The following is an 11,132-nucleotide window of genomic DNA, read 5'->3' as shown; positions in this document are numbered from 1 at the left end:
TTTTTGCTGTTTTTATTTTTTGTGTTTTTACCTTTTCCATTTCCATGTGTGTTGTGCATTTATGTATTCATGCATGTTTGTGTGTGTGGATTCATGTATGTAGGTATAGGCATGTGCATGTGTGTTGCACATGTATGTATTCAGGCATGTTTGTATGCGTGTGGATTCATGTATGTAGGTATAGATGTGTGCATGGGTGTGTGTGTGTGTGCGCATATACGTGCACATGGAGGCCTGAGGTTGACGTCAGGAATCATCCTCAGTCTCTCTTCCACGTTATTCAATAAGGCAGGGTCTGTCAGTTGAACCCAGAGCACACTAATGTGGCCAGTCTCCTGAGCCACCTTGCTCTGGATATCCCTGTCTCTATCTTCTGAGATTGTAATCACCTGTGGGGCACCACAAACCCACAGTAGTTAAGTGTGTTTCTGGGGCTCTAAATTCAACCTTCATATTTGGACAGTAAATATTTTGACCATTGAGCCATCTCTCCAGTCCCAAACTTGACTTGTAATGTGCACAAAACACACTCATATGAACATACATGGGTGATATGTATTGGATTGCAATGCCATATATTCTCTCCACAAAGAGACATGGCATGAGACTTCCTTTGCTTTTCTAAACCCCTTCCTTCCTAATTCATTCCTGTTGATCAGCCTTTCAGAGGTGGCTGACCAGTGCTTTAAATCAAGGGTCACAAAGCTTTATAAGATCCTAGGTCTCTGTGGTGGTTCGAATGAGAATGTCCCCCATAGGCTCCAAGTATTTGGACATTTTTGTCCCCAGTTGGTGGTGCTGTTTTGGGAGGTCTTAAAGGTGTGGCTATGCCAGAGGAAGCATGTCACTAGGAGCAGGCTTAGAGAGGTTTTAAGCCTTGCCAGATCTCCAGTTGCTCCCTCACTTCCTGTGCCTGTGTGATGATGTAGAGCCTAGCTTCCGCTCCTCCTCCAGCCACCTCTGCTGCCATGCCTCCCTGCCATAAGGACTCTTGCCCCTTTAGAACCATAAGCTCAAATAAACTCTTTCTTCTATAAATTGCTTTGATCAGTGTTTCTATCACAACTAATACAGTCTCTTGCTCCAAAAAATGTGATCATGCCTTTGTACGCCTCAAAAAAAAACACATACAATTCATAAGTGAGGCAGAGTAGTATGCACCAAAATCCTGCTTCTAGCCATAACCTCTGTGCCAGTTCCTGTTTTCTGCCCTCAGGAGCTGTATGCACAGAAATGCATATATATATATATATATATATATGCACTTAGATATATAAAAAGACATGTCTTATGAAAATATATAATAAAAGTTATCACTTTGAAAGTGCAATATGAAAATAGCAATGCAGTCTTGGCTTTATGTGCAAAATTAGAAATCATTTGTTCTTTAAAAAGCAGCTCAGCCGCATAGTGGCTCACACCTGTCGTTCCAGCCCTTAGGCTGAGTCAGGAAGATTGTCAGAGGTTTGAGGCTAGTCTGGGCTACAGAGTGAGACTGTGCCTCAGAGAAGGGAGTATGAGGAGGGATAATTAACACTAAAGGCCTTTAGAAAAAGCTATATGGAAACCTACCACTATAGAAGCATCTTAAAATATATACATATACATTACAAAAGGAGTTATCTGATAACAGGGGCATTGCCCCTACTAGATACCATAGGCTAGCAAAGTAAAAGCCCAATGCCTGTGATGGACTCCCTCTTTTGAAGCTATTGACCATGGGTCCTAGTGATCCTCAAACAATACTGGCCATTGTCCCTGTTCTTGGTTACCCACCAGAACTTGATGGTAAGACCTATTGCTGAAGACATTATATATATATATGGGCTGTAGGAAAAAAAAAGAAGAAGTCAATCTGGTACTGACTTTAAAGCCTCATCTCTACTGGCTAGTGTTCATAGTGCTGAAAGGTGCTATGCATGCTACCAGAAGGGAAAATTAATTATTAACCTTACCCAGCTGTGAATACGACTGCTTCAGCAACAACTAACCTGGCAAGATATGACCTCTGGTTCAATAGCGGCACAAAAATTATGGGAGTAACCAGCCACTTTCTACTTGGATTTAAGGTCTGCTTCATAAGATGGAGCCCATACCTGACACTGATATCAGGCCTAGCAACATGCAATTAGCCCACAGGCTACGGGGGAGAGCCTAATGCTATTATTTTGCTAAGCAGATATAGTATTAAAGTGACTCTTAATAACTTATTGTTATACTTTTATATTAATGCATCTCTCAGCTCTCACCAGAGAAGCTTCCTTATGCAGCAGAGGGTGATTAACACAGAGACCCACAACTGACTAAAGTGCAGAGAATAAGAGACTGCTGCGGGATTATCCATGAATTGGAAGCTTACAGCAAGCTTCTGTTTCCAAAGGCTCGGGGATCACGATGAACGAGATGACAGATGATTGTAGGAGCCAGAGGTGGTGGATGATGGCTGGAAAGTTACTCATATGAAGTCAGAGCAATGGTGACAGCATGCATAAGGACCATGTGAGCTCAAGCTGGACAAAAGTCCCAGCATAGATATGAGAAAGTAAGAAACGCCAGCTCTACCTGAGGAGCCATTGGAAGCCAATGGCTCTGGGAGTGGAGTCAGTCTTGTTTAAGGGCGAGACTCTTGACAGGATAACCAGTACATGAATCCACATGGAAGGACTTTTGAGGGCACAAATTTGACTCTATGGGCCTTAATATACATATAATACATATGTAATATACATATAATATAGTACATGAAATAGGGCAGGAGGTACTAAGGGGGTGCAGCTAGGAGAGGGGATCCAAATATGATCAAGATATACTGTATGAAATTCACAACAATTCAGTAAAAAAGGTAAAAAGAAAAAAATGCCAATGGTACTATGAAGCCAAAGAAGAAAAAGGTAAAGAAATTGGATACATAATAGTTGTATCTTCATATGACTGGTGAGAAATTGCTACGCCGGTTTGTGTAGAAAGCTTAGCACCATATTTAATCTGTATAAATCTAAAAGGGGAAAAAGTAAAGAAACTGGATAACAACATAACAGTTCTTACTTCATATGATTGGTGAGAAACTGCTATGCTCGCTTGTATAGAGTGTTTAGCACCATATTTAATCGGTATAAAGTGATCAACAAATGCTCAGATTTGTCAGTAATGTTATTAGGAACCTACTGTTCATGCTGCCCTGCATAATGGAGGTAGGAGTCTAATTCATTCTAGCTCATCAGCCATTTAGAGTGGCTGACCAATGCTTTACATCAAGGGGCACAGAGCAAATATTTTCAGTTTTATGAGATCCTGGGTCTCTGTTCCAATAATGTGATGATGCGTTCATATGCCCCAAAGCAACTACAGACAATTCATAAATGATTCAGAGCAGCATGCACCAAAAGCTTTCTTGCAACTGGCTATGTCTAAGTCTACTGAGGTCTGTACACTCCCTGATTTATTAACCTTTGTTCCAGCTCCTGATTTCTGTCCTCAGGAGCTGTCCACACACAAAAAAATAAAAACATACAATATATACATATATATATATTTAAAGACATGTTTTAATGAAAATATCTAATAAAACTAGTTAAATTGAAAGAGTGCAATATAAAAATAGCAATGCAGTTTTGCTTTGTGTGCAAAATTGGAAATAAAACAACTTGTTCTTAAAAAGCAGCTTAGCCAGGCATAGTGGATCACACCTGTCAGCCACTGGAAGGCTGAGTCAGGAACATTGTCACAGATTTAAGACTAGTCTGGGCTACAGAGTGAGACTATGCCTCAAAAGTTAAAAGACGTAAATAATAGTTCTATCTTCATATGACTCTAGTGAGAATTCACTATGCTAATTCGTGTAAAGAGCTTAGCACCATATTTGACAGGTAGGAAGCGATCGGCAAATGCTCAAATTTATCACTAATGGTATTAAAAACATACTGATTATTCTGCCCTAAATAAAATGGAGGTGGGATCCCTGTGGGTTTAAATGAAAAGGAAAGGGAAAGGAAGGGATGGAAAAGAAAGAAAAGGAAAATCTAGAAACTCTTTAAAAAAAAGTCTGTTTTCTCAAGTAAAGAGGAAGCACATGACGGTTCTCATTCCATATGACTCTGGTGAGAATTAGCCATGTTAATCCACAAAAAGAGTTTAGCACCATATCTGATAGGTAGGAAGTGATCAACAAATGCTCAGATTTGTCAGTAATGTTTTTAAGAACCTACTGATCATTCCGTCCGAGGTATAATGCATGTAGGCATCCTGTGGGTAAGGCACTGGCTAACTTGAGATTTAAGTGTCCCAAACACCATAGACTCCAACATACACAAAACTTAGAAATGCTATATTTGGCTAAAAAGCAAGCATAAATTTCACGTCTCAAAGTAATGTCCTATTTTCTCACTTTCTCAGGATCATTGCACGTGATAATTTTTGATAACTGAAATTGAAACCAGTTCTGAAGAGACTCGTATGGCATTTGAAATGTTGTCTATCTCTGATGCCCCACAGAGGAGCTAACTGGCCACCAGAGGCTTGAAATGTTGGTGATGCAACCCAGTGATTGCATTTCAATTTTTAAATTTCATGTTGATTCCTTGAAGTCTAAATAATGTATACCTAATTAGTGGTTACTGTAGCGAACGGCAGAGAAAACTCCACCTGAATTTCTTCTCAAATCCAACTATCCATAGGGCATTTGCTTCAGATAGAGGGCAGGTCATTCTTTGTTACTGGGAGATGAGGGAGCCTGCCTATTACATTATAGGATGTTTGACATTGTCCTTAGCCCCTATTCATAGAGACCAGCGGAAAGTGGCACCTGTATGTTAGAATAACAAAAAAAGTCCCCTTCTATTACACAATGCTCCAAGTGGGGGAAGGGTTAAAATTATTCTTTTGTGAAGAACGACTGGCTTACCAGAAAACTAGTAAGAAATGAAAGAACTGTCCACTTACGTAGTTGTCCTCATTTTGACTGCACTGGTGGATCCAAAGATGTGAGTGAGTTCTGGTTAAAGACCGAGTCATGCATCATCAGTATCAGGTTTCTCTTTTTGCTCTTTCTTTTTGGCATGCCTTTTCTCGTGGAGCAGCAGGGTAGCCAGTTTTCTAAAGGTTCTACCACACTGGGCACATGGATCTGGCCTATCTCCAGCGTGGATTTTCAAGTGATTATTCAAAGTAGTCTTGTCAGTGAAACCTTTGTCACACTTATCACACACGAAAGGCGCTTCCCCTGCATGCAGCCTCTCATGCCTCTGTATGCTCGACTTGCACCTAAATGTCTTTTCACATCCCTTGCACGGATACAATGAATCTTCCCTGTGCCTTTTCTGATGCTTTAGAAGTGCTAATTTGCTGGAGAAATCTTTTCCACATTCCGGGCAGTCCATTCGGGTCCCAGGCACATGGATCTGCTTGTGATCTGCCAGGTGGGAGCCATTTCGGAAGTGCCTCCCACATTTTTCACACTTGTATGGTTTCTCTTCTAAATGGAGCCTCTGATGCTCTGAAAGATGTGAGTTGACCCTGAAGGTTTTCCCACACACTTTACACTTGTATGGTTTCTCTCCAGTATGGATCCTCTTGTGTTCCCTTAGGGATGAGCTGCGACCAAAGCACTTGTTACACTCTCCGCACTTGTAAGGTTTCTCCCCAGTATGAATCCTCTGGTGACGAGTGAGCTTTGTGCTCTGCTTGAAGGTTTTCCCACACTCATCACATTTGAAGGGTTTCTCCCCCGTGTGGGTCCTGTAGTGGTTGTTGAGTGTGGAGCTGCTGTTGAAGGCTTTGCCACACTCTTTACACTTATAGGGCCTCACTCCCGTGTGAATTCGGTAGTGTGTGAGGAAGTATGAGATGTGCCTGAAGGATTTGCCACATGTGTCACACTTGTGAGGTTTCTCTCCTGTATGAATTCTCTCATGCTCCACAAGATGGAGGGTCTGGTTGAAAGTTTTCCCACATTCTTTACATTTAAAGTGGTTCTTACCCTGTCGGGCGGGCTTACGTTTTGTGAGAATCTTAGCATTCTGTGTTTTTCTGTTAGAGTCTTGGCCTGCAGTTGACTTTTCTTGAGAGGTGCTCTGTTGTGATGTAGTTGCTGATGTTTCACTTGAAAGTATTCCTGAGGCCACAGATTCACGTTCCTTACCGCCAGGTAATATTTTTTTGGATGATTCTGTAGCCAGTGTTGGACCACATTTCTCTTTGTTCTGAGACACCCTATCATCCCTTTCTGGGGTCTTTTCTGCCCTCAAACTCTGGGAATCACCTCCTTGATCTATTTTCTTCTGCTTCTCCTGAGATGTTGTCTTACAACTGTTTTGCTTTGTGATTTCAATCTTTGAGTTATTCTCTGTGTTTGTGTTATTCTCTGTGTCCAAGTTATTCTCTGTCTTCTTCCCTGAAGGAGATTTAGAGATTTAATTTTTTAAAAATTATTTACATGTATGTTCATCTGTGTGGGGGAATGTGCACATGAATTCAGGTGCCCATAGAGGCCAGAAGAGGTTGTCAGATCTCCTGAAACTGGAATTATAGGCAGTTGTGAGCTACCCAATGTGGATGATGGGACCTGAACTCCAGTCCTCTGGAAGAACAGCAAGTGTTCTTAACTGCTGAGCCAACTCTCCAGCTCCATGGAGATGTACAGTACAAACATCTGTTTCATGTCTGTTTTTGTTTTGAGTAAAAGCATTTATTAATAATTAGAGTATAACATATGTATCAAAACTACATAAATAGGGCTATAGAGATGGCTCAGCCATTAAGACATTATTCCTGCAGAGAACCAGAGTTCAATTCCCAGCACCCACATGGTGACTAATAACTGTCTGTAACACCAGTTCCAGGGGATCTGACACCCTTTCTGACCCCTACGAGCATTGTACTACATGGGTGCACTTACATGCAGGCAATACACTCATACACATAAAACAATAAATAAAAATTTTAAAGTACATAGATATAAAATATTAAGCTTGTTTGGACTTCACAAAGTGAACATATTCATGCCTACAGCACTAAGGCTAAGATCACAAGCAGCTAAGCATCATGCCCATCCAAGCCCTTACTCATTTTCTTTCTAGTCATTACCTTCACCTTCTTAGAACTTACTTAGTGTGTATGGCAGGCATGCATGTCACAGCATGCACGTGGAGGTCAGAGGGAAACTTGAAGGAGTTGGTTTTCTTCTTCTGCTGTGTGAGTTCCAGGGATCAAACTAAAGTTCTTAGCCTTGTCCACAAGCACCCTTACCTGCTGAGCCATCTCACTAGTCAGATCTTGGCTTCTAGCATACATTAGCTTCGCCTGTCCTTGTACATCCTATGTATAGCTATGGTCTGCACCCTTTAGTGTCTGAGTTTTTTTGCACTCAATGTTAGGTGTGTGTACACATTATTTTGAGTCATGGTTACCAGTCATTTATTTATGGTTACCAGCCATAATATTTCTTTGTGTAAATATTTCAAAATATATTTAACTATTTTCCTGTATACAGGCTTTCAGGTAGAATACAATTTGGGATGTTTTGTATAGAGCATGTATGAACATATGTACACATTTCTCTCATGTAAATCACTAGGACTGGAGTTGTTGGGATACTCACAATCTGTATGTGTAACTCTAGTGAACACTGTCTAAGGTTTTCTCTCCTAAATATCTCTGTCAATCTGCACTCTTGCCCGCAGGTTATGGGAGTTCTATCCGCTCTTTACCTTTTATTGATTTAATGATTGTCTCCTCCCTAAATTAATACTTACAAATTTTAACTTCTAACATGATGGTATTTGAAGGTGGGGACCTTGAGAGGTAACTTAGATTATGAAGATGGAACCCTCATGAATTATGTTCTAATAAGAGGCCAGAGATCTCCTAGCTTTCTCTATACACCATGTAATCACACAGTGAGAAGTCTGAAGTCTAGAACCAAAGAGAAGGCCCTCCCTAGAACTAACTCAACCATGCTTATGCCCTGAACCTGGACTTCCGGCCTCCAGAAATACAAAGGCAAACTTAGGCTACTTATGTCACCATCTGTCTTTGTTCTGGAAGCTGACAATGCCTGAAGACATCTTTACCAATGTTCCTATATCTCATTTAATCTATTTTAGTGGAGCGGTGCCAGAATCACTCAAAAGAACAATTCTCTTTGCTAAGTAATATAGATAGGGAACTGGACGTTGGACTGAGAGAAAGCACTAATTTTCAAAAAAAAAATTTTAAAGTACACCTCTCTCTCTCTCTCTCTCTCTCTCTCTCTCTCTCTTTCCCCCACTGTGTGCATGTGGAAGTCAGAGAACAATTCTCTTCTTCTACCATGTGTTCCTTGGAGACTGAACTCAGGTCATCAGGCTTGGAGGCAAGCAGTACCCTTATCCACCGAGCCACCTCACCAACCCAGAACTATTATTTTAATTAACATCACATATCACCATTTGGTATTTCTCAAAATGCGTACATTAGCTGAGTATGCTGGTAGATGCTTGTAATCTCAGCCCTCAGGAGCAGAGGCAGGAGGATCTCAAGTACGGGCCACATAGTGAGATTCTGTCTCATTCCCCTCACATGCATATACTCCAATTGCCTGCGCTGTTGTAATGAATACCTCTGTGTGTGTACATGTGGTATATTCTTGAGGCTCAGAACATGATGGATAATGATTATATGATCCAAAATTTTTCTAAGTCGACAGAGGGCTGTAAACTAGTACTAATGTTTAAAAAGATTACAATCATGTACAACCTAGGCTGTACCAAAGAAATGCTATCAATATGTTTTAAATTATTAAGACACTAAGGATATAAAAAGGAAAGTTGGGGACAAAGGAGATGGCTCAGTGAGTAAGAGCACTTGCTCTGTAAGCATAAAGGACAGGAGTTTGAATCCCCAGCCAGGAATGACTACATGTGCTTGCAACCCCAGCACTGGGGGATAGAGAGAAGTGGATCCCAAGAGCTCACTGGTCAGCCAGCTTAGCCAGAAAGGCAAGCTTCAGGTCTAGTAAAATACCTTGCCTCAAAGGAAATAAGGCAGAGAGGGATGGAGGAAGAAACACAATGTCTTACTCTGGCCTCCACAAGTAGAGAGACAGAGACAGAGAAGCACTGAGCACTTGAGGAGTACAACAGTCGAGAGTCAGGCTGCTGCTGTGCCTTGCAACCCTAAAAGCATGATACTGAAAAGTAAAAATGCATAATCTATGCATGTAATCTATCTACAATGTAACTTGCATACCTAATTTATCTTAGGTTTCATATATCTGTGTTTTAAACTTTAAAAAAAAATTTTGTATGCGTGTTTTGCCTTCGTGTATGTCAGTGCACCTGTGTCATGCGATGTCCACGGAGGCCAGAAGAGGGTGTCAGATCCCCTGGAACTGGAGTTATGGAGGGTTGTTAACCACCCAGTGGGTACTAGGAACTGAACCCAGGTCCTCTGCAAGAGCAACCAGTGCTCTTAACTGCTGAGCCAACTCTCCAGCTCTCTCTTGTGTTTTAGAATAATTACTAAGCCAGACATGGTGGTGCCCACCTTTAATCCCAGCACTCAGGAGGCAGAGGCAGGCATATCTCTGTGAGATGGAGGCCAGCCTGGTCTATCTAGTGAGTTCCAGGACAGCTGGGGCTACAGGGAGACCCTGTTTCAAAACCAAAAAAAAAAAAAAAAGCATAGTAACTGCCATGTGCTGATTTACTTAGTAAATGCTTAACCATGGCTGATCAGAAGATCAGAATAGAAGTAACAATGGAGAACTCAGGAAACCAGAAATACCACAGTTATCTGAGGGGACCCCTATTTGCAACTGTACTGTTCACCAAGTTCCACTGTAAGAATGTTTAACTAGCTGTCAGTAAATCTGCCTTTGTGGTCAACTTTTAACTGCTTAATCATAAAAAAGATCTCCTGAAATTGTCTTGTGACATATAGGTAACTAAGTTGTAAATTATGGGAAAACTAGATTTGGGGAGGGGGGTGACCCAGAATTCAAGAGCATTAGCTCTTGGTGCACTGCCAGTGATAACAGTAAAGAAGTGAGCCCTCTAACTCTCTGGGTGAAGGTCTTGATTTCTCAGTTGCATGATGCATCTCTCAACTCTCACCAGCGAAGCTTCCACATGCAACAGAGGGTGATTAGCACAGACGACCACAACTGGCCAAAATGCACAGAATAAGGCACTGCAGAGTGCATGTCCCTGGGTAGGACTCCTATATTAAACCTCACTGACCCAGGGCTCAGGGACCATTGAGGAAGAGGAGGTGGAAAGACTGTAGGAGCCAGTGGTGGTGCATGACCTCCGGAAACAGAGTTTTCCAGGTGGCTGGGAACTTGCTCATAGGAACTTAACAGCAATGGTGACAGCATGCATAAGACCCATGCAAACTCAAACCAGACAAAAATTCAGCATAGAACTGGAGAAATGGGTAAGAAGCCCCAATCTTAGCCAAGGAACTACTGGCAACTGGTCACTGCTGGGTGAGGGGAAGTTGGTCTTCTTTAAGGGAGTGATGCTAGGAAGGTTGGCCAGACTCCAGTGGATAAGCGCACACCAAGGGACAACTGGGGACATAAACTTGACTCAGTAGGCCTTAACATATATGATAGAATGCATGAAACCTGATGGAGTTGGCGGGCTGTGGAGAGTGCAGATGGGAGATGATTAAGATGCATATTCAATAAAAATATACATTGTAAAAAATTTTAAATCCTATACATTTTGCAAAAAATAAAAAAAGACTGGGAGAAGGAACTGAGGTGTGAAAGTGTACGTGGCAACATCTCTCAGGCTAGAAGACATTACAAGTTTTCTCTGAACAAATCATGTTCCATGGCCACTCCTTCCAGCCCTCAGCAAGATGGAGGACAGGTGAGGGCATCTCTGACTAACCTGAAGAGGCATCACTTCTGCTGACTCCCTCCTCACCTTGCTGGGGACCTTCGCTGGCATCTTTCTCTTTGGCAAAAAGGTCTAACCCTTGTTCCAACCTGGTGATCAACTTTGGTTTGACGATCAGATGGCCTGTTCCACAGGAGGAAGAAAAGTGTTACATGCCTCCCAGAAATCCCTTTTCCGGTCAAATATTTGCATAGAAAGAAGACAGTCAAGAGGCTATTCACAGAACAGCCACCTTTTCCTGCCCCCACC

At 41.7% G+C, this 11,132-nt stretch overlaps 1 protein-coding gene across 1 annotated transcript in view; it reads right to left on the bottom strand.

The window, feature by feature from the left end:
• Positions 1–5,006: 5,006 nt before the first annotated feature.
• Positions 5,007–11,132, bottom strand: part of LOC103752361 (zinc finger protein 723) — a 28,853-nt gene continuing 22,727 nt past the window's right edge. The window contains exons 5-6 of the mRNA XM_008856087.1: positions 10,875–11,006; positions 5,007–6,388 (exon numbers count right to left, since the gene is read on the bottom strand). Of these exons, the coding sequence (XP_008854309.1) occupies positions 5,007–6,388; positions 10,875–11,006 (1,514 nt within the window). The remainder of the gene's footprint in view (positions 6,389–10,874; positions 11,007–11,132) is intronic.

Source organism: Nannospalax galili, unplaced genomic scaffold (assembly GCF_000622305.1).
Source record: "Nannospalax galili isolate Female #2095 unplaced genomic scaffold, S.galili_v1.0 scaffold1368, whole genome shotgun sequence".
In the NCBI taxonomy this organism is placed as follows: Eukaryota; Metazoa; Chordata; class Mammalia; order Rodentia; family Spalacidae; genus Nannospalax; species Nannospalax galili.
This window is presented reverse-complemented; position numbering and strand designations above follow the sequence as displayed.